Below are 25,212 nucleotides of genomic sequence, written 5' to 3'. Positions count from 1 at the left end.
TAGCAGAACTAAGAGACAATCTACAATGTGGGAAAAAATTTTTACCAGCTGTACCTCAGACAAAGGACTATTATCAAGGATATATAAAGAACTCAAAACAATCAGTCCCCCCAAATATAAAGACCCGATTCAAAAATGGGCATCCGAAATGAACAGACATTTCTCAGACAAAGAAGTAAAAGCAGCAAGAAAATATTTGAAAAAATGTTCCACATCACTGGTCATTCGAGAGATGCAGATGAAAACAACACTGAGATTCCACCTCACCCCACAAAGAATGGCTGCTATCAAGAAATCACACAATAACAAATGTTGGCGGGGTTGTGGGGAGAAAGGAACCCTTCTCCATTGTTGGTGGGAGTGCAGACTGGTGCAACCACTATGGAAATCAATATGGAGATACCTCAAAGAGCTTGGACTGGAGGTTCCATTTGACCCAGCCATCCCTCTGCTGGGAATCTTTCCAAGAGAACTAAAAGAATCCTATCAGAGAGAAGTATGTGCACCCATGCTTGTAGCGGCACAGTTTGTAATAGCTAAAACTTGGAAACAGCCCATTTGCCCATCCGTTGGAAACTGGATAAAGAAGATGTGGTTTTTCTATAAAATGGAATATTACTCAGCCAAAAAGAAAGAGAAAATAGATTCATTCATAGGAAAATGGATACATATTGAAGATATACTCCTATTTGAAATAAATAAGTCACACATGTGTAAATACCGAATAGTTTCCCTGGTGTGAATAATCTGTAACAATGCCTAAGGTTCTAATAAGATTACTGACATTTAGAAATGGGAAGAAAGGAGTTAAAGGTGTAGGGAAGGTGGGATGGGTAGGGGAAGAGTAAAAAGGGAAAAGAAAAAAATATGAGAGAATGAAAAGATGAAAATAAAGTGTTTGTAGATGGGGAGGGGAGGAGGGGGTGAAGGGAGGGCAGAGGTAAGGGGAAAAAATGAGAATCAAGACTTGTCATGTAGAGGTACAAGATCCCAACAATGAATGTAACTGTACTGTATCCCTAAAATGTACCAATAAACTCAATTAAAGCTGAAAAAAAAAAAGAAAAAGAAAAGAAACCCTTCTTCATTGTTGGTGGGAGTGCAAACTGTGCAACCACTGTGGAAATCAATACGGAGATATCGTAAACAACTAGGATTGGAAGTTCCATTTGACCTAGTTATTCTCCTTCAGGTTATCTTCCCAAAAGAATTAAAAGAATCATCATACAGTGATATATGCTTACCCATGTTTAAAGCAGTAGTTTATAATAGCTAAAACTTGGAAACAGCCCAGTTGCTTATCAATTGGAGACTAAAGAAAATGTGGGGTTTTTTAATGAAATGGAGTACTACTCAGCCATAAAGTACAAGAAACTAGAGACATTTATAGCTAAGTGGATATACATTAAGGACATATTCTTAAGTGAAATTAATTGAACACACATGTAAATACCAACAGTTTCTCTGGTGTGATAAACTAAAAATGTAAATAAGAGTCAAAATGTATAATTAATGTTGTACAATAGCAAGAAAAGGTCTAAAGGTGTAGGAAAATGGGAGGGTAGGGAAAGATAAGAAGGGAAAAGAAAAAATATCAGAAAAGGAAAAAAATGGAAACAAAGTCTTTGTAAATAGGGAAGGGTGGGAGGGGCTGCAGGCAAGCCAGCAGAATGGCGAAAAAATAAGAAACAAGATATGTCATGTAAGGGTACATGATCCCAATCATGAATGTAGCTGTATTATATACCTAAAATGTACTGATAAAAAAATATATATACATCACCAGCAAGGCATTTGTGATTGAATTTATTACTTTGTTAATTTTGTAGTGATTTACTATTACCAAGTTTGATCCATCTTGTTTTTTGCACTCCAGACCATGGAATTCAGCAAGCATGTAGTGAAGACCATTGCTAATGTTATCATTCAAATCTAATTTACTAATCTTCACAATTCCTTAAGAAACAAAGCATTATTTCTGATTTACAAGCCTCACAGTAGAAAGCTTTAGGAGTGATCTTTTTTTTTTTTTTCTTCCTACAATGCCTCTAATTACAATGCCAGGAAACCAATGTGAATTTTAAGCATAAATGTCCAAATTATAAATTTAGGAAAAATAACTAGGCATATTTGTACACCCCATAGACCTACTCTCAGCTTTATGTTAACCTGTTACTATCACCTGTTCACTTAGTTGCATACATTTTGCCTCTAACTGCTTTTCAGATCTCCCAGAATCAATCTCTGGTCTGACATGATAGCTAATTGACCTGGAGGAGAAAAACAATAGTAGTTACTCTTGCTAATGACCACAAATGTTCCTATAATTACTGTATGTACTTATGGGTATTTCAGGATTCTTCTTAAGCGACATCTGCCTCCTCCTTTAATGAATGGATCCTGCATCTGTGAACTGACTTATCTGGAAACCTGATGAGATACCGTGAATTTTCTTTTCCATTTTGGTGGTGAATATTAAAAACTAAACTATTCTTAGTTTCTTTGGTGCAAAAACTATAATAGTACACAGGATCCTAATGAGATAATTAATAATGTGAAATAGGAAGTAAAGGGCTAAAGGTGTAGGGAAAGTGGGAAGGGTGGGGGAAAGGTAATAAGGGAGAGGAAAAAAATATGAGAAACTGAAAAAATGGAAATAAAGTGTTTGTAAATGGGGAGGTGAGGTGGGTGAAGGGAGGGCAGGGACAATGGGAAAAAATGAGAATCAAGACCTATTATGTAAAGGTACATAATGTGAAATAGGAAGTAAAGGGCTAAAGGTGTAGGGAAAGTGGGAAGGGTGGGGGAAAGGTAATAAGGGAGAGGAAAAAAATATGAGAAACTGAAAAAATGGAAATAAAGTGTTTGTAAATGGGGAGGTGAGGTGGGTGAAGGGAGGGCAGGGACAATGGGAAAAAATGAGAATCAAGACCTATTATGTAAAGGTACAGAATACCAATGATGAATGTACTGTATTGTATATGTAGATTGTACCAATAAACTCAATTTAAAAAAAAAACTAAACTATTCTTAATATTTTCTGCTGATGTAAATCACAAAATATCTCAGTAAGTTGCTTACCTAATTCCCTTGGAAAATGAGAATATTAAGGAGGTCCTCATTTCCTTTGGTAGGTGTTCTATTTCCTTCATGTTTGGTCTATTTCCTTGTAAAGGAAAACTTACACTTCTATGCCTAGGCTGTGCTAAAATATGATTCTGATTCTAGTATGGGCTAGAAGTAACGATACTAGAAGTAGTCTTATGAGTATAAACATCATCCAATTCAACTATCTCAAGTGAGGTCACTACACAGTCTCCTAAACATGAGCAACTTTTCTCCCCCTGAAATATGAAAGTGGTACATATGCAAGGTTCAGGAAAGTTCCAGAGGTTCTGAGGGAAGTTATAATATTCTTAGATTTATCTATATACATTTACCCATTCCAGGTGTAGTGTGTGGCTCGTATCCTCAAAAAGAAATGCCTATGCAGAACTTCAGAATGTGACATTATCTGAAAATAGTATCTATGGAGAGAAAATGTTAAGAATAAAATAAAATCATTCTAGATTTGGTGGGCCTACCTTAAGTTAATGAGTGAAATATATATATATAAAACAAGAAAGGACACAGAGAAGATGGTCACATAAAGATGGAGATTGGAGTTAAACTCTCACAAGTCTAAGAATATCAGAGCCAAAGGGGCAACAGAAGATTCTCCCACAGTGCATTCAGAGGGTACATAACCTTGATTTAAGAACTCTGGCCTCCAGAACTACGAAAAACTGAATTGTTGTTTTAAGTAACCCAAATTGTGGAAATTTGTTATGGCATCCCATAACAAATATACCAGATGTTAGGGTCAGACTCTCTTCATTAGGGCTCAGAGTGTAACAAACAGTACCTATAAAAGCTATGTATTTCGTCTCTTTATAAACAGATACTGCTCCCAGGGATAAAGGAAATAAGAGTTTATTTAAAGTTATCTAATGGGGACTTTGGGATGAGGTAAATCAATAATTAACTTCTAGTATGACTTAAACAGAATAAAGAACTTCCAACACCGTAATCCTCCAAATTTTCAAATATACTATTCCAAATAGGCTGTGGATACAATTTAGTTGTAGAGTGTGTGCTTATGATGAATACAGCTCTGGGTTTGATCGCCAACACCACACAAATTTCTTTATATGAGGAAAAATTTTTTCAAATATATTTAAGGATTGGAGGTTGATGTAAAGGAATTATCTTGGGTTACCTAAGTGGATAAAAATCAATCACCTGAATCTTTCAGAGTGGAAAATATTTCCCACATGTGGTCAGAACAAGATGTAATGATGGACATAGGCAGATTATACATTGTTGGGTTTCAAGCTAGAGAAAAGAAGCTACAACACACAAATGTGTGCAGACACAGAAAAGGCAAGAAATCACTGTTTTTCTAGTCACCTAAAGAAAAGCAAAATTGCCAATGCCTTAATTTTAGTTCAGTGAGACCTGTGTTAGACTTCCACCCTACAAAATTGTAAAAAAATTTTCAGTAGTTTTCAGCTACTTAATTTGTAATCATTATGTCATAATAGAAAAATGTAAATGCCACCAAATGATGCTATTTTTACCATCATCATTATACTTATCATTGCCCCACATAAATTAAGCACCAAAAGTGCCTGATCTTTCATTGTCTTATCTTTCCAGCAGCCTGTTATCCCAATTAAACATAAGAGAATGTCCAAGTAGTTAGGATATGACTATATGGCAGGGTTTAATATCTCCAAATATGGCACCTTTAACAGATTCATTGATTTTAGAAAGGAGACAATTCCAAAAATCCCATGCTGAATCTACAATCTAGAGTAGGAGTCATCAAACATTTCACAGAGGGACCTATAGTAAATATTTTAGTCTTTGCAGGCCATACAGTCTCTGTCACAAATGCTCTTATAGAAAGAAATGTGCTTTGTTCTTATAGAAAGCACCCCCAGACAATATGTAAAAGAATGAACATGGCTGTGTCCTAATAAAACATTTATAAAAAACCAACAGCAGGTTGGATTTGGCTCATGGCCTGTAGTCTATTCCTTGATCTAGAACAACCATGATACCTATTATTTAAATCCAGTTCTACAGAAAAAAAATCCTGTCGCAAGGTAAGTACTAATGTTTCATCAAAAAGTACAATCTTGGGGTTATAACAGTAAAGGAAAAGTGAAAAAAAAAAACAAAGAAGCAAAAGTAAGATAATTCATTGATCCCACTAATCACTTCTTTATATGGAAAAGCAGAAGAGATATATCTAGTCACTTAGTTGTTCCATTAATATGAAAATTATAGCATGTTTAACAGTTTATGTTAAAACAACAAACAAGCAAAAACAAAACAAACAAACAAAAACAAACTAGCTCAGAATAGGAACTCACACCACTTACAAAAAGGGAAATATTTTCTTGTATCTTTCTAGAGAAGCCAGATTGAAGGTCCTATGTTACGGCACATCTTCAGAATCTGGAATAAATAAGAGGAGCCAGAGACTCTAGGCATAGCCAGTCATTTTCGGAAGCAATACTGTATGAAATTAACTCTGCAAAGCTCAGGTGAAACAGCAGCCAAGGGTTAGGGAGACAAGCAAAGCTGAAAATCTGACAGGATGAACTCATTACTATATCCAATACAGGTATAGTTCAAGAGCACTCCTTTCTGTTTGCTAGACTAATGTGCATTTTCTCTGTAAATGATATCTTGAGGGAAAGATGTTCTATCTTCTGATTTTATGATACTATTCTGCTTTTGTAGGAACCTTAGCTGCAGTACTTTGATTATTTTTTCACTTTACCAGCAAACCTCCAAGGAAAGTTTTCACCTTCAAAACTAAATAATCCCAGAAATACAAAATTGTTTATAAGTAGAAAAATATAGTAACATATTTCAACAAACTAACAAATCAAAGAATAATCATCTTGATTATATACATAAAGAACATTTAATAAAATTCAAAACCATTCATAATTTAAAATTTGTACAATTCTGTAAATAGGTGGAAATTTTTAATTTCAAAAAAATAGTCACCCAAAGACCTGTAGCAAATATCATCCTTAATGCTAAAATATTTTGGAAGCATTTCCTTTCAGACTGAAAACAAAGATAAGTTCCCAGAAAGACCATTATATTCAATGTCACAGATTCATAGCCAACAAAACAATAAAATATATTGCACATATAGAACTATAAATATTAAAAGTGAAAAAATAAAATTTGTCTACATTTGTTATGCTTTAATACATAACTATGCCAGAAAAATCTAAGGATAGCTATAAAACATAAAACATTTAATGATGCAGGTAAATTTTAAAAATCAGTATTATTGGGCCAGGGATTTAGCTCAGTAATGCATCACCTGCCTCACAAGTGCAAGGTCCCAAGTTCGATCCCCAGTATAAAACGAAACAAAACAAAAAATTAATACTGTTTACTCACTAACAATAATCAATTATTATCAACCTGGCTTTAAGAAAATTAAGTAAAAAGGACAATACACCTATAAAGCATACAGAAATAAACTAGCAAAGATATGTAAGACTAGGAAAAAATGGTATACCACAAGTAAAGGGATTTGTTCCAGGTTATACACTAATAAGTAGTAGAGCCACAATTTACATAGGTTTCTGAAGCCAATATCCATTTATTTTGCATTCCTTTGATTATTATACAATTTCCACATATTATATTCATTCATAAAAATCTGAGCAGCACAAGGAAAATGAGAATAACTTTCACTATTTTTCCCAATTCTAATCTAAACTATCCTTCCCAGATTGGCATATATTATTTCAGGCTTTTTACAAAGGGGATGTGAATGTATAAACACAAATATAAATACATCGTTCCAGTTGTTTTATACCTTATTGCTTTAAAAAATACTGTATATCTGAAAGAACTTTCCAGTATACATGTATCAGCATTCATGTCTTCAATTTTCTATTAAATAAACATTTAGACCATCTTAAAAATCTTGCCCAATTGTCACCTAAGTAGTATAGCTAAAATTGAGTTTCTAAGTCAAAGTGAATTTTTAAAGATATGTTTTTAATGTAAATAATGTTAAATTTCCCATACCAATATATACACCTATATCTACATACCCATGTAACATATCTCTTTCATTAACCAGCACTGCTAGTTTTTAAAATTTTTATTATGCCATATGATAAGGAAAATTGGTATACTGAAATATACCAATATTGGTATATTGGTAATTAGCTGTGAAACTATTCCTTCCTCACTCCCAGACACTGCTCTCTTGAGGTAAAAGACGACATCTTCAATTCTTAAAATTGCTTTCTCTAGTATTCATGTTCACATTTCTAAATACATTTATATTGCTTTTCCATGATTAGATGTCATCCATTAATTTCTTATTAGAAAAAGCTTTTATGCATTCTTAATATTCATTACTTATCTGTTATTTGTAGCAAATGCTGTCTGTTATTATGGTCATTTTGCTATGCTTTATATGTCCTTCAGGTTAGGTTTTATGTTCTCCCTGTGTCCTTACTGCACAGAAACAAATTACGTAAGTTTCTTCAAATACTTCCTGAGTTGTGATTTTAATGTTTATGTATTTTCTACACTGGAATTCATTTCTAGGAAAGGTATAAGGTAGAGATGTTGCTATTTTTTTCAAAAACAGGTAGCTAATTGTTCACTACCATTTATTCAATAAATTAATAATGTGCTCAAATATCTTTTCTAAAATATACCAAATTTCTCCAAATATCTGAACCATTTCAAGAATATTTATTTAGATCCACCAGTATTATTGAAAACCTTGACACAATATCACACAGCATTTCTTTTTCAAGAATGTCATGGCTATTCTTAACGTTTTTTCTCTAGTCAATTTCAAAATTGGCTTCTGAATTCTTAAATACATTTGGATGGTACTTTATTCAAATTACATTCCATTTATGGATCAATGTTGACTTGCCTTTCATATTTAATTCTTGTTGACTCACTCACTTTCTATCTTTAAACAATAAAGAACCAAACCCCTGATAATTTATTAATGTTATCTACAGTACTTAGCAAAAATTATATACTTGAAGAGACATTATTTATAATAGTAAGGTTTTTATTTTTATCAGTACATGTTTTGCAGCACATAATGATTACATTCATCATGGGGAGTTAGTATGTGTACATCACACATCTATGGTAGTGATTCTTTAGCTCTCTTCATGTTATCAGTTTTGTTTCCTCTCCACCAAAGACCAATTATGAAATAATTAAAATGAATAAAGATTATTTCTGTACTCTGTTAACGTTTTGTATATGTTATATTTATAATATCAAGATTGGCTAATTTGTGTTATTTAATATTAACCATTTATCACTATCAAAACCACACAACAAAGACAAATGATTAATGATACGGACATCACATTATGAGTTCAAGCATGAAATGCTGGATAATAAAGATTGTTCTACATGTTAGCTTCATCTAGATTCAAATTAAACATCAAATTTAGCACCAGTTGATATTGAGGATTTAATGAGGGACTATTATAAGCAAGAGCAATTCATCCCTTCACTCATTTTCTCACTCATACAAATTTTAAGTTTCACATGACACTGAATGCTTTGAACAGAGCCAGATGGTTAGTACATAATAATGAATAATAATAATAATAATAATAATAATGAAAAGAAGGAGGCAGAGGGGTAGAGGAGAATTTCCTTTTTTCAAGAATGAGTAAAATAAAAGCAAAGATAATGATATTAAGATACTCACTTTCCCTTCATCTCTTGGACTATCACTTAAATGTACTACTGGACCTGGATGAGTCTTGGTGGACCTGTTAAATCAATTCAAAGCAGTAATTGAAAAGTAAACATTAAATTACCTCGCTGTTACAGACTGAAGTAAAGAAATTAAGGAGTTAAGCTCAAATTCATGTACATTTTTTGTATTCTTTGTGAACTATCTTCCTTTTCTCTATTGCTCTAAAGAAACTGCAATTTTAAAAAAATCAGTGTTAAGAACTAAGTTCTACGTAAAGTTCGATTCATCATTACTTGTTAAATATATGAACCTCTGAAAATTTGAAATTGACTTGTATATACTACAGCTACATAAATTTTGTTTCCATAAAGATGTAAATATTTCCAATAACGGATGATGTCTTTAAGCTACACTTTAGTAATTAATAATAATCAATAAACCAAAGAAACTTGAGGTCTGATTGAATTGCTTTTACTCCATTTTAAACTAGTGGAGATATAACACTTTTCACATTCTTAAAGTTTGGGAAACTGAATTAATTAAATATATTTTCCCACAAAACTTTGTAGAATCGATCCTATGCAAAAAGTAACAAGTCAGTATTTTCCAAACTTGTTAGTTTACTGGAATTTTTTTTTTAAATTTAAGAGAATCATTGAAATATAATTTAGGAAATGAAACTAAGTGCAAAACTTATCCTTTTAGATCCTTAGACTATAAAACTCACTAGTTCAAAAAAATAAAGTAAGATTATTTTTGTTTATCAGATGAAATTTCTGTTATTTGTAATAAACTTTTCAGAATATAGAAAAATATTACTCTGGATTATAAAATTTTCTAAAATTATTTTAGATAGAATAAACAGTGAACTTAAATTCTGATCACAGCACCTACACAATGCTCAGTAATTCTTCTGGTTATCCCAATTCATTTCTCTCCTCCAATTCATCATAATGGTTTGAAAACCATGAAATATTCTGGCCAAAAATATATAAAATATTTGAACTTGAAATCTATTTGTCAATCTTTCAATATTTTCCTATCTTAAATATTGAGAGTGATTGGTATTCTGCCCTAGACTACCACCTACCCCCACGTAATATGTGGTCATGAATTTAAAAATCCACAGGAATCAGACAGGTATTGCTATGAGTTAAAAAGGCTGAATATTTATTTCTTTTCCCTTATTACCTAAAATGTACCAATAAACTCAATGAGAGAGGAAGAAAGAAGGCTGAATAAGAACTGTGACACACTTGATAGCACATTAGCCACCTACAGAACCAAAGCTGCTACTCAGCTCCATTTGATTTCTGCCATTCAAGAATGCTAGAGTAGGATAATTTCATCATGAATTCTTTCACTGAAAACTAGGAATCCAAATTTTTATTTCTAGTATTCACTTTTTTTTTTTTTTTTTTTTTTTTTTTTTTCGGGGGTTAAAAGTGGATCTTTTAAAAACATAAATGAAGTTGAGAAGCCTCTGCCCAGATTAAGACAGAGAGAACACAAAGCACACAAATTACTAAAATCAGAAATGAAGCATCATAACAGACATGGCTCATGGACATTTAAAGGTTAAAAGGGTGATATTGCGCATAACTTTGCCCACAGATTTGTTATCTTTGATAAATGAACCAATTCTTTGAAAGATACAATTTCCTAAAACACATAGGAAACCATTTTTTTTTTTTTTTTTTCCTTTTTTTTTTTTTTTTTTTTTTTTTTTGGTACCGGGGATCAAACTCGGGACCTGTGCTTCCAAGGCAGGCAGTGGAACCACTGAGCCAATTCCCCAGACCCATCTAATTTTTAATTACTATTTGAATATAATTAACATTTACAACTCAACACACCCAAAATTGAATATTCCAAACTTATTAAATCTTTGTCTTTCACTAGAGTACTATTATATACAGTCCATCAAGAGGTCCTTGATTTTTCTATTATTTGTGCCTCTTAATCTTTTATTTTTTAATAAATCAGTTTAACTCTACCTCAAAACAATATAACAATTATTTCAAGGCCAATTTTTCCTTTCCCCATTCCAGACTTCAAAATATTCTTTTTAATATAAGACCCTTATGTTACGCACCCTGATTATTTTCCCAGATTTTTAAAAATTAATTTTATTGCTACAATTTAAATATACATAACAATTACATTCATCAAAAGGAATTTGTACCTGTACATGGTATATCTTGATTCTTGTTTCTCCCAATCCCCACCCTCCCCACAAACCCCTTCCTTATTTATAAAAGTTTTGTTTCTATTTTTTTCCTTTTCCTTTCCTGTTTCTCCCCTCTCCCCTTCACAGTTTCCCTTTCATTTTGAACACTCTTTCATATTACTTATTATAAATTTGGGTCCTTATTTACACTTTCAGTTTCTCACATGAGAGATAACAATGCGATATTTATGCATGTGCCAAATTTATTTCACTTAAGAGAACAGTCTTAAGTCACATCCATTTAGCTATAGATGTCTTACATTTTTCTTTGTGGTTGAGTAGTACAACAATGTATTTTAAAAAATCTTTTCTATCCATTCTTTGGTTGATTGACATTTGGGTTGTTTCCAAGATTGCAAACTATATCGCTATGACCATGGGTGCACATATGTCATTGTGGAATGATGCTTTTAATTCTTTTGAGATGATACACATTAAGGGAATAGCTGGGTCAAATGTGACCTCTAATCCTAGTTTTCTGAGAAATCTCCATATTGATTTCCATAATGGTTGCACCAATCTGCACTCCCACCAACAGTGAAGAAGGGTTTCTTTTTCTGCACAGTCTCCCCTGCATTTGTTAACTGATTTTTTGATAATAGCCACTGCATCTCTCAGATGACCAGTGATACTGAACAGTTTTTCATTTATTTGTTTGTTCTTTTATTTGTTTATTTATTGTTTATTTGTTGTTTCTACTTCATTGGAGAAATGCATATTAATCTCTGCTGTATATTTTTGGGTTGGGTCTTTATTTGGGGGAATCTGATATTTTTTAATTCTTTGTATATTCTAGATATGAGTCCTTTAACTGAGGGGCTACTGGATAAAACTTTTTCCTACTCTGTGGGTTGGTTGTCTCTTCAGCATGCCGGTGATTTTCCTTTAGCTGTGTAAAAGCTTTTAAATAGGATGAGATCCCACTTTTTGATTCTTTGCACTACTTCCCATGAAATAGGGGTTTTGTTCTTGAACTTGTTGTCTGTCTCTATGTCAAGATTTCTACTTATTAATATGCACTTCTCAGATGAAGAAGTAGAAACAAATAAATATATGAAAAACTGTTCATCACTGGTCATTTGAGTGATGCAAATTAAAACACTGAGATTACATCTCACTTGAGAAAGAATGGCTATTATCAAGAAAGCAACCAACAACAAATGCAGGTGGGGCTCTAGGAAAAAAGGAACCCTTCTCTACCCATTGGTGGGAGTGCAGACTGGTGCAACCACTGTGGAAATCAGTGTAGAGATTCCTCAAAAAACTAGGATTAGAAGCCCTATTTGACCCAGCTACCCTGCTGGGTATTTTCCCAAAAGAATTAAAAGTGTCATAGCACAGTGATATGCACACCCACAGTTACAGCAGCACAGTTTGTAATAGCTAAATCTTGGAAACAACCCAAATTCCCATGAACCAAAGAATGGATACAAAAAATAGGTTTTATTTATATAACAGAGTACTACTCAGCCATATAGAAGGATAAACTGGAGACCTAAATGGATGCACCTTGAGACTATTCTCTTAAGTGAAATAGGACACATGTGTAAATATCACAATGCCTCTCTGGTGAAAGTGTAAATAAGGAACAAAATATACATTTTGTATATAAATGTTGTGAAACAGGAATAAATTGTTCAAAATAATACCGAGTGTCAGATACTTTGCAATTAAATTGTTTATTCAAAAAAATAATGTGGACAATTACTAAAATAATAGTCTATGGAATCTAGAATAACATCCATGCTTCACACAACTTAACTATACACATCCCATCTATCCCTGTAATTTAATGTACTATATATGTTACATAATTATACAAAATATTTAAGCCCAAAAAGTCATATTCAAGTTCAAACTTACAGTTCAATTGCTTTATTCCACATGATAACATATCCGGAAAGAATGAAAGATTCAATATTTACAATATGTGTATTCCCTCTCTCTGTTCCAACATAGAGCCATTTACTCTGGAAAGGTAGATGACAGTAAGTAATTCTGAAAGAAAGAAAATTACAATTAAAATATCTAAGTTTTATTTCTGCTCAGAATTATATTTTTACACTCATTATAACAGCTATATACAGATAAAATTACTATATGCTCAAATAGCATTTAGTTATCAATGAGTGTATTAGATAAATAACTGATAAAAATCACTATCAGTGTCTATATAAACATGAATTTACATTTGTTCTGATTTTTTAAAAAATTTTAACTAATAGACAAAAGCATAAATGTTCAACTGAGGATATAGTTCAGGGGTAGAGCACTTGCCTAGACCCTAGATTCAAACCCAGAAACATGCATAACACAAAATAAATGGAAGTTGTACATATTGATGATGTATCAAATAATGCTCAATACATGTATACATTGCATAATGTTTAAATCAGGTTGCAATATTTATCTTCTCAAACACATCACTTCATTTCAAAATTCTTTCTTCTAATTTCTTAAATTGTACAATACATTGTTATTTATAGTTACTATATTGTGTAACAGTGGCCCAGAGCTTCTGCTCTTATCTAACTGTAACTTAGTACCCATTAATCAGCCTTTCTCCATCCCTACAAGTTCACTCTTTCTGTCCCTGGACTCCAAGTAACCAACAATCTACTCACTTATGTAAGACCAGCAATATTGTTTCAAATTCTCAAAATAGCATAGTTATGCATGTATATTTACAAAGAGGAAATTGAGGCTGAACTTTCATTTTTTACTTGTCTAGGACCAACAACTAAAAACTAGGATTAAAATCTTTTTGTTTGGTTGCACATTTCCATTAAGGTTTGTTGCTTGTTCATATAGGATTCAGATACAAGTGTATGATACACAAGCATATGACGTTAACAGTTAAGTGGTAGAATTCATTATGTATATGAGATGACAGATTATTTCTTCAGAATTAATGTAATAATTAATGCACTAATAAGAAAGAAAACAAAGTCAGAGATCCTTGTTTTTGTTCCTTTAGTTTTATTCTTCTGCTTGCATCTTCAAAATGGGCTTTCTCACCAGTTTGGGACTTGTTAGTGACAACTGCCTTGCACTCTTATATGAGATTTGGGAATTTACCATAGTCTTCTATTCATATCAGCCTCTCCAGTTTGGCCTCATTGTGCCCTTTAGCCACACTTAAAAAGAGAATGAGGATAAATTCACAGATTTACTAGAACTTTGTACTAGTTATGCAAATTTTTCAAGTTTACCTAGAAAAGAAACGATTACATTTTTCCAAGACCAAAACAAAATAATGTTCTAGGTAGACAGACCAATATGAATAAGAAAAAGAAAAGGAAACCATGAATGATAAATTTCCAACAAGATTCTAACTTGTAACACTTTAAAAAGTGAACATCCAGCAATTCTAATTCATTTGCTCAGTCGAATTTTTTCAATAGCCCAGCTCTCTAAACAAAATTTTATCTCTCAAACCATCCTACTGAAAGCATCCCGCTACCACATCCAAAAAATAAAAATAAAAACAATGCTATTTCATGAGAAATTAGTTAACAATCTAATTAATGTGCAATGTATATGGTGCTGAAAAACTGTGATTAAAACCTAAAGTCTAGAATTGCTGTCACCAAGGAATATTTAATAATGTTACACAGGAAATAACTTGATAATCATGTTTCTAGGCAATGAAGGATTTTCAACTCAATTTTCAGTAGGAAGAGAAAATTCATTTTAAAGATTTAAGATAATTCTTTCTGAATCACAGGGAGAGTGAACACTAATTCTACAAAGATACAAATATATAGGGTCAAATAGGCAAAGAGGAAATTTCAGTAGTACATATTCATGACAGGGGTTAGCAAGAAAAGACTGAGAACTGCCATGTTTCAATGATGGAATATAAAGCAAGAGGTAAAATTCCAATTTAAATAGACTTTATAATAAAAGAACAATGAAACATACAAAGAAGAGAGTACAACAGAAATTGGAAATAGTCATTGAACTAATAACTACTTTTTTGCTGATCCTCATTAAGAAATTAGAGGCTTGATAACAAAAAGGTTTCATCTTTTATTCAACATTAACCAATGTATAGTGCTTGTAACAACTAGTTAAGATTTCCAGACTTTATCTAAACCCCATAAAAAAGAGAGATGTATTTTAACTTAGAAGGATTGACATAGGTAAGGAAGCAAACATGACTATACTTGTACTGTATATATTTACTAATAAGTATAGAAATGATACACTTATACAAATTAATTTTTAATCTAATAGTTATATCTCTCTTTATGTTATTTTATCACACTAGCTAAAGCCAAATTTTTTTCTGTTAATGTGAGTCTTGAAAAAACATCATTTCAATATACAAATTGACTGCATGCCTGTAATACCAGCACTTGGGAGGATGAGGCCAGAGGATTACCATGAGTTCAAAGCTAGCCTTGGACTACATAGTGAGTTCATAGCTAGCCTGAACTACGAAGCAAGACCCTGTCTCAAAAACATGTACTTATACATTGACTATCATTCTTCCATAAGAAACTATTCTTTCATGTACTCATTTCTTCAATCTCCACTAAAAACTCCTTATAAAAAGTGTCCTATATTACTACACACACATTGCTTTTCTCTCAAAAAGCATACTAATGGAAGATGTAACTATAGACATTATGAAGGTGTATTGATTTATATTAAAAGCACTCTGTTCAGTATAATACTCAAAACTTTAGCCAAAGCAAACAGGAAAAGAAAGATATAAAAAGGATATATATAGCAAAGGACAAACTCAAACTATCCTCATTCACAGATGACAAGAACCTTTACAAGGATGACCCAAAAAATTCCAACAGAAGGCTATTTACTTGGCCTTAAATTCAGTATAAATCAGCAGGTACTCAATAATCACAGATTAAAAATTAAACATAATTGGTTAGTACTATATATTCACTTTAGCATCCATGGAAATAGATCACATTTCCATTTGTTCAATTTTATATGAATTTTGAAGATACTGACAAATCTGAGTTACAATAAGGAAATGGTGACTGCAATCATAACATATTTGAAAATCATAGCACACAAGCTTGGTTCTTAGTGATACAAACTGAGGAGTAAATTTGATTAACTGGAAATTTTAAATGTCTTGTTTTGGAAAGAAATTAGCTATTTGCTATAGTAGTTACAAACAACAGTAGTGGGAATACTGCATAATAAAGTTACAAAGAAGTAACTTTTGATCAAAAGTGAAACTTCATAGGATTGTATCTTTGAAAAACAAATTAGGATACTTTGTGAGATACTTTTACATTTAGATGTTATAATAGATAATTCCCAGATTATTTCCATTTCTCAAATTCAGAGACTGTATGGGTTTCAAGCAAAATCTCATACTATTTGAGGCATTGATTATGTTGCACAGAAAGAAAACTATAATGTAGGTTATTATAAATATATGAGGTTATTATTAGTACAGATAATAATAAAGCAACTTCATTTATTTACAAAGATCTTTATACAATTAATGTATCTCCTCCTTAAAGATTTGCAGGTACTTTATAATTAAACAAATTGGCTCTCTTCCATTTGTACAGGAAAAACACAATTTGTGGCAGAGGTGGTAGGAGAAAATTTAACTTTATGCTCCTAAAAAAAGAAGTTATATTTTCCACTTTCATTTAAATGTACTTCAACATCTGGTGAGAGAATTGGGTCATTAGAGGAGCTGTAATGAGGCCTTCCTATTTCTCCTGGTAAGGGTGGTTAAAGTAGAGGCATATTGGGCAGCCATAAATCTCACCCTGTCTATCCAGCAATACAAAGTGTCTCTCCCTGTCTCTAGTATCACTGAGTCCAGCTGAGATACAAGACTTTCATTCTCACTCACCAGTAATAAGATGACATCTGTCCTTCCACTGCCAAAGAAATGTTAAAATCCACGCAGACAAGTTTAAATAAGACCTAGCATCTCAGAGCAAAATAACATAAATTCTCCAGGTTTAAATTTTAAAATTACTGTCATACCAAGAAATAGGTAAATCTCAATCAGAACAAAAATGAAAAGTATGTACTCAAAGCCAGTTGCCATAGATGTTAGAATTCACTAACAAATATTTAAAAGGAATTATCACAAAAATGTTTGAATGAAAAGTTATGAATACACTTGAAATAAATAACTGATCAATAAAGAAATGGGAGATAGGGCTGGCAATTTAGCTCAGTGGTTTGGTGGCCTGCCTTGCAAGCACAAGGACCCAAGTTCGATCCCCAGTACCAAAAAAAAAAGAAATGGGAGATAACGAAGTATCAAATGCAAAATTTACTGCTGAAAAAAGATGATAAAGAAAATTTAAAACTATGAATAAACTTGTTATGCTTTATGTCTAGATGTCCCCGGAAAGCCTCAAGCAGTCATGGGTGGGGCTTTCCCAGAGGTGGCTATATCCAAAATGTGTGATGCTGGAATCAAGGTTATATGATTACTAAATCAGTCCACTGCTTAGTTTGACATAGTGTGAGCACTATCCATTGTAGGGCAGGTAGCCTAGATGGTATATAAAGGAACAAAGAAGCTGCTATTGTCACTTGCTGCCTTCTGCCTGCCATGTACTGTTTGTCCTCTGCAATGTCCCTCTGACGTGTCACCCTGCCCTGGAGCCAGCTAATTATGAACTGAAACTTCTCTAAAGTGTAGGCCAAATAAATAAGACTTTCCCTTTATTTTGAGGTATTTGGCATTTTATCTAAGCAGCAAGAAAACTAACTAAGACAAAGCTAAATAGCAGAATGAAGACAGAATGAAGAGCCAGTGAACTTGAGGATGAAATGATATAAATTGTTCAGTCTCAACAAATAGAAAATAGATGTAAAAAAAAAATCAGTCTCAGAAACTTGTGGGACAAAACCAAAAGATCTAGCAATCATATCATCAGGGTGCCAAAAGAGAGTAAAGGAAGGTGAGACTGAAAAAGTACTAAAGAAATAATGCCCCCAACTCACTTAATTGGGCAAAAGATATAACTCAAAAGACAGAAGAAGCTGAGCAAAACCAAACATAGTACATCAAAGGAAATGAAATCAAAATAGATCACAAACATCTGAAAATTTGAGAGAATAAAAAAGGAGGAAAAGGGGGTAGAGTGGAGGGGAGAGGAGAGTAAAAGAAGTAGGGACAGGGAAAGAAAGGGACACAGGGACATGGGGAAAAAAAAGAATCTGGTAAACAGCAGCCTACAGATAGGGGGAAAGTTCCAGTGATAAGAGGTTTCTTATCAGACACCAGGGAGACCATGAAAAACTAAAATATAATTCTACTAAATTACAGAACTCTATATTCAGCAAAAATATCCCTCAGGAATAAAGGACAAATCATGACATACAGAGAAAATTTTTAAAAATTTATTATAAATGAGAAAAGCAAAGGGATATAGAAAGAAATGGTCTCTGCATTTCAAACTGATAAAACATAAAAACAGAAAACACTTAAAATGGTACAAAGATAAATTAAAAATAAATTATAATAAGAAAGGAATGCTACATATTGCTCAACTAAATCACTATGAAACTAAACCACTAAATTGTACACAGTGTGCCTACCTCAAATACGGTATTGTTGCAAAAAATGTGGGCAATAATACAGGTAAAGTTCATTGCAAACTCATCCTCAGTACAGGAAGGACAATATAGAGTTTTTCTCATGATATATCAGTGACAAAATCTTTGCTTCAAAGAAGGAATATTATAATTGTCTACCTTTTCAGTCATATTTTTATAAATCATTTCTATTTTACAGTCTAAAAAAGGAATATATCACAGGATAATTGCTATGGGTTATACCTACAATGTCTCCCCCAAAGTCCCATATTTTCAGAGATGGGACTTTCAGAAGGTATACTGATCACGACAGCACATGAATGGATTCATTTGTTGAGTTCCTAGCTGAATGGGCTATTAGGAGCTGGGGCCTACCTCAGGAAAGTAAGGCCTTTTCAGGAGTATCTCTTGTCCCCAGACCTTTTCTTCTCTGTCTCTGTTTCCAGGCTAGCATGAGGTGAGCGAAATTCCTCCACCATGCCCTTCCACCATGCTGTCTCTGCCCTGTAGCAACCAATCACGAACCAAAATATCTAAAGCCATAAGCCAAAATAAACCCTTCATCCTTTAATGTGGATATGTCAGATACATGTGACTATCATGTATTTAGTCTCAGCAATGAAAACGTGACTAACAAAAAAATGATACTGAGGTAGGGTTGATACTGTGATAACATATGATTCAGAGACCTTTGGAAATGAATTGTAAATAATTTCAAAAGGTTTGGAGATGTAGACCAGAGAAGTTCCAGAATATTTCAAGCAGAACTTAATAGACAACTCTGGTGAGAGCTCAAAAGGCCAGAATTCAGACAATAAAGAATGTGCTCATATGGCTTCAGATGGGAATGAGGACTTTAATAGAAATTGGTCTAGAGGTCATTTGTATTACATTCTGGCAAAAAAACTCATCTACATTTTGTATCTGGCCTAAGACATTGTGGGAGGCTGAGCTTAAATGTGATGGACTAGTTAATCTGGCAGAGGAAATTTCAAGGCAGCAGAACATTCAAGTGGTAATATGATAACTGCTGGTTGATTTAGCTAGATTAACAGAACCAGGAACAAAAACAAAACATAAAAATGTTATAAACTTGCAGCTTGGAGATTCGAGAAAATGGTGGAACGGTGAGGGCCAGCAGCACAGCCTCTCTGGGGCAAGGTGCCTGAATCCTGGAAATCAATATCCTGAAAACCAAAACAAGGGTGTAGAATACACAAGAGAACTGACAGAGAACTAACTGAGGGAACAAACAGAGGAGAAGAAGAAAATAGGATCCAATGCTACAGAAGATATAGATCATTAACACAGATCAAAGAACACTCAACCCAGCAGATCAGTGGTATACCTGCCCCAGGAAATCAGCAAAAACAATTCTGCTGCTCACTGAGAAACAGACTGGATGTGGACTGGGAGGGTCTTGTACAGCTGGAAGCAGCAGCCAAAGTGTGAGACAATATTCCTGAATACTCACTCTGGAGGGAAAAAGTTGGTAAGTGAAGCTTGAGCGATAATCAGCAAATATGCAGGGCTGCCATTTTGGGCAGAGAGGCCTGCACTTGAACTCTGCTAGCTGAACAGTACCACTTATTTTTCATTTATCCCCCCAGGGCTGCTTTGCTGACCTGAGAAAAAGGAAGGGAATGGCCATTAGCCACAGTAGGCTACTAGCAGTTGGTCAGCAGAGGGAATTTATGTTGAGAAGTAGAGACCAGGTCCAGCCAAACTTTGCTCTGAGGACCACCCAGGACCACTAAACTGGCCCTGGATAAAAAGAGTTGGAGGCATCCCCTCTACTCTGTGACCAAAGACACAGGCCAGCAAGCAGCCTTGCATGCTGGCAGGAAGTGAACGCTCCCTGCTGCATTGCAACCCTGGATATGAGCAAATGACCCTAGCCAATAATAGGACAAAGTAGCCCATCCTCCCTTCCTGTTTTTTTGGGGGCAGCAGGGATCGAACTCAGGTCCCTGCACTTGCAAGGTAGGAGCCAGAACCACTGAGCTAAATCCCCAGCCCCACTCCCTCCCTCTTAAACTAGAATGTGAGAATAATGGAAGGTGGAGAACAGCGGAGCCAATTCAAGACCTAGGATGAGCCAACAACACACAACATGAGCATAGCTTTAGGATGGCTCTAGTAGAGAGCACCACAGTGGCTGAGAGAGCTATGCAGACAGGATCAGAAGGGAGACTTGGACAAGAGACATCAGAAAGGCTGCTGACTGGGGAAGGACCCCAGCTCTCAAACCCAGAAGTCAGAAAGAGCCACATCTCATACTGATCTTACTATAGACCTGAAAGAGCTGCACAGAGCATTTATGGGCTCTGTCTTGACAACTAACACAGAATTGCAGACATCAGAAAAATTTTAGTCTTTTAATTATCTTATTTTTTCCTCATTTGCTTCCTTTTCCTGTTTCAGTATGGTTGGGTTTGTTTTATTTCCCCCTGTTGCTGTTGTTGTTTAGATTTTATACATTTATAATTGTTCTGCTCTATTCATCTTCTTTTGCTCTTTCCCTCAAATATCTCTCTTGATTTTATGAAACTTTCATGTGCATGAACAGTGTCTCTTGCCTTTCTGCTTCACTTCAATATTCCTTTGCTTCCTTCTTCATGCTTTCTCCCCTGTCCTCACTTCCAATATTCCAAAGTGTGGGTGTCCATCCTTTGCCCTCCAGCCTTGGTTCTCCTAATTTCTTTTCACTTATCTCTGTGTTTTATCCCTGATCCCTCTTAAACTTACCTCCCAAAGGAAAAAAACGTCACTTGACTAAAGGGAAACTCACTACATACAAACTCCTGATTTAAGTTAGAATTTGTTATACAATGGTAGAGTTTGCTCATGTAGGTGGTCAAGATACCAAATTAACAGGGATCAGTTTTTCAGGTGGTAGACTGTGTTGGATGCTATTGATATTGCCAATTGTACTACTTTAACCAGAATATCATACCTGTTGTAATCAGTTGTTCTCCAGTCTACAACAAAACTGCAACTGTTTGGGTTCACAACCACCACCATATTCCAGTACCAAAAAACTGGGATCTGAGCTAAATACATAGCAACCTCTTATCCCCAATAAATTGGGAAGGTAGAATCTTAGGATAAACATAAAGACCAAGAACAACCTAGACCTAGAAGACATCTCTGAGGAATAGGTATTTCCTAGAGAAGCCTTAATAATAGTGATAAAGCTATCTACCATAATAAAGCTACAATCAACAACTTGGAAAACAAAATAAAATTTAAAAATAAAAAACAGGATGTAAAAGAAAAATGCAAGCCCACCCAGGACAAGTACAAAGGACAATGAGATAGAGGAAATTGGAAGCAAACTACCTGAAGTTTCTGAAGTGATAGATGAAAAATTAAATAAACAAATAGAGTCTATAGAAAAAATAATTCTCCAGGTAAAAAAAGAAGTGGCAATCAAAATGAAGGACATGCTCAACAAAACTAGAAGAGAAATAGATTTAAAAAACAGAGGAACTTTGGAAAATGATGGAAACCTTGAATACCCAATACAGGAAAGAAATGGGAAAAATAAAACAAATTCAAAGAGATGCCAAGGAAATTAAAGACATCACTGAAAGTATAGGCAATCATTTAAACCAGGCTGAAGACAGAATTTCAGACCTAGAAGACATGATTGCAGTTACTGACCATGAAACAATATCTTAAAACAGTAAGAAGTCATGAAAAATCAATCCAACAATTGTAAGACGATGCAAAGAAAAACAATGTAAGACTGATCAGAGTCAATGAAAGAGGAGGAGAAAGTACATGTGTTAGTTACTTTTATTTCATTGCTGAGACAAAATACCTTACATCCAAATTTGGAGGAAAGGGTTTATGTGGCTAACACTTCATAGAGGTTTCAGTCCATAATCAGCTGTCTGTGAGGCTGGGACAGCAAACAAGCATTGCAGAGGAAAAACATCATGGATTGCACAAGGCAACAAAGACAACAAGAGAGTTTACTAGTGTCTTTTTGCCCCTTTTATTCAGACTACCAGCATTAGGGTGGTGCCTAACTCATCACTCACATGTAGCGGTTCAGTAATAACATGCCCTCAACCACAGCATCACACATTCCAGATTAAACTACCTCTAAAAAAGAAAATCCCACCTCATTCATATGAGGCTTTGAGGGGACATCTAAACACAAACTATAACAGTACAATTGCCATAAAAAAAATCTGTTTACAGATGTAATGACAGAAACATGAAAAGAGAATTAGACATACAAATAAGTGAGGCATACAGACAAACACCCATGACCAAAATAAATCTATACCAAGGCATATAATAATCAAAATCTCAGACAGAATATTAAAAGTTATTTGGGGGGGGGAATCACCTATAAAGGAAAGCCCATCTGAATTACAGCAGACATCTCAATACAAACTATGAAGGCATGGAGACCATGGAGTAAAGTATTCCAAGACCTAAAAGAAACAACTTCCAACCTAGATTAATGTACCCTGCAAGACTATCTTTAAAATAAAATCAATGGAGAATATACTTCTATGACAAAGAACAACTGAAGAAATTCACAATCAACAAACCAGCTCTACAAAATGTTCCAAAGGATGTTTTAGAAAGGGAAAATGAAAACCACAATTCCAAGAACACCAATGAAAAGAAGCCATTAGGCAAGGCAAACAATTAAACAAAGGGAAAAAAACAAGGAACCAACAGCAGGAAAATAACAGAATATGGATAAACCCATATATGTCACATAACCATCAAAATAAAACAGTCTCAAAGTGTTTGTAGATGGGGAGGGGAGGAGGGGGTGAAGGGAGGGCAGAGGTAAGGGGAAAAAAATGAGAATCAAGACTTGCCATGTAAAGGTACATGATCCCAACAATGAATGTAACTGTACTGTATCCCTAAATGTACCAATAAACTCAATAAAAAAAAAATAAAAAAATAAAATAAAACAGTCTCAAATGACCAATCAAAAGAAACAATCCGGCAGAATAAATTGAGAAATAAGACATAACAATATGCCGCATAAAAGAAACACATTTAACTTAAAAATAAATTCAAAAACTGAAAGTCAAGGGATGGAAAACAATATTCCATGCAATTGGAACCCAGAAAAAAGCAGGTATAGCTATTTTACATGCAAACAACATGAACTTCAAGTGAAGACTGATCAAAAGAGATGAAGTCCACTATATGCTTGTTAAAGGAAAAGTACAAGAAGAGATAACAATTATAAATATTTATGCATCAAATACTGGTGCACCCAACTATATAAAGCAAATATTAATAGACATGAGAAATCTACTAAGCACTAACACAATTATAATGGGGGACCTTAATACTCACTGTCATAAATATATCATCTAGACAAAAAAAAAAAAGCAACAAAGAAAAGGACTTGTGAACAAATGGACTTAGATGTCTACAGTGTTCCATCCCAAAGTATCAGATACACATTCTTTTTAGCTGCACATGGAACATTTTCCAAAATAGACCATATACTAGCCCATTACACTTAAGCATATGCAAAGGAATTGAAATATCCCATGAGTATCATGTTACCATAGTGTAAGGAAAATGGAAATAAACAGCAAAAGAAACTGCAAATATTCCATAAACACATGAAAATGAAGTAACACTCCTGTGTGACTAAAGGGTCACGAATAAAATTAAAGAAGAAATTAAACAAAATCTACAATTATATGGCAATGTCAACACAACATACTGCAATTTATGGAACACAATGAAAGCAGTCCTACAAGGGAAACTTATTTGTTTGTTTGTTTATTCATTTATTTTTACAAGGAAAGTTTATAGCAGTGAAGTCTCACATTAGGAAAACTGAATGAGTTCAAATATAAAACCTAATGTTGAACCTCAAACGTCTAGAAAAAGAAGAACAAGTCAACCCCAAAGCTCACACAAGCGAGAAAATTATAAAGATCAGAGCAGAAATTAATGCAATTGAGACTAAGAAAACTATACAATGAATCAATGATTTGAAAAATTGGTTCTATGAAAGATTAAGTAAAATTGATAAGCCCTAAGCCAACCTTACAAAACAAAAAAGGAAAGAAAAAACTCAAATTCAAGCAATTAGGAATTAAAAGGGAGACATCACAACAGATCTTGTAGAAATTCAGATTATCATCAATATCTACTCTTGAGAACCTGTACTCAAAGATGAAAAAAATTGAACAAATGGACATATTTCAGATACATATGAATTACCAAAGCTGAATTAAGAAGTTATAAAAATTCTAAACAACCCAATATCAAAGAAATTGAAAATTTAATCGAAATTTATCAATAAAGCAAAGCCCAGTCCTGATAGATTCACTGCTCAATTCTATAAGAAATTTGAAGAACTAATGCCACTACTCCTTAAACTCTTTAATAAAATAGAACAGGAAGCAATACCTTCAAAACCATTCCTGGAAGCAAGTATTACCCTAATACTAAAACCCAAGAAGGTCCCAACCAGAAAAGAAAACTACAGGCCAATCTCCCAAATGCAAAAATCTTCAGTAAGATACTAGCAAAAGTAATGCAACTAGGTGCCAGGGATTTATCTCAGTGGTTTGGGCACCTGCCTTGCAAGTGCAAGGTCCTGAGTTCAATCCCCAGTACCAAAAAAAAAAAAAAAAAGAAT

The 25,212-nt window shown here is 33.8% G+C and overlaps 1 protein-coding gene across 6 annotated transcripts in view; it reads right to left on the bottom strand.

Annotated features, from left to right (window-relative positions):
* Stxbp5l (syntaxin binding protein 5 like) overlaps positions 1-25,212 on the bottom strand; it is a 391,696-nt gene that overhangs the window by 266,202 nt on the left and 100,282 nt on the right. For all 6 annotated transcript variants that reach the window (XR_781365.3, XM_033768099.1, XM_010630004.2 and 3 more), the window contains exons 5-6: positions 12,873-13,007; positions 8,789-8,852 (exon numbers count right to left, since the gene is read on the bottom strand). Coding sequence is in view for 5 of the 6 variants with exons in the window: in XM_033768099.1 (XP_033623990.1) it covers positions 8,789-8,852; positions 12,873-13,007 (199 nt within the window). In the remaining variant the exon portion in view is untranslated. The remainder of the gene's footprint in view (positions 1-8,788; positions 8,853-12,872; positions 13,008-25,212) is intronic.

This window comes from Fukomys damarensis, unplaced genomic scaffold (genome assembly GCF_012274545.1).
Source record: "Fukomys damarensis isolate Sample0158 unplaced genomic scaffold, DMR_v1.0_HiC HiC_scaffold_24, whole genome shotgun sequence".
In the NCBI taxonomy this organism is placed as follows: domain Eukaryota; kingdom Metazoa; phylum Chordata; class Mammalia; order Rodentia; family Bathyergidae; genus Fukomys; species Fukomys damarensis.
This window is presented reverse-complemented; position numbering and strand designations above follow the sequence as displayed.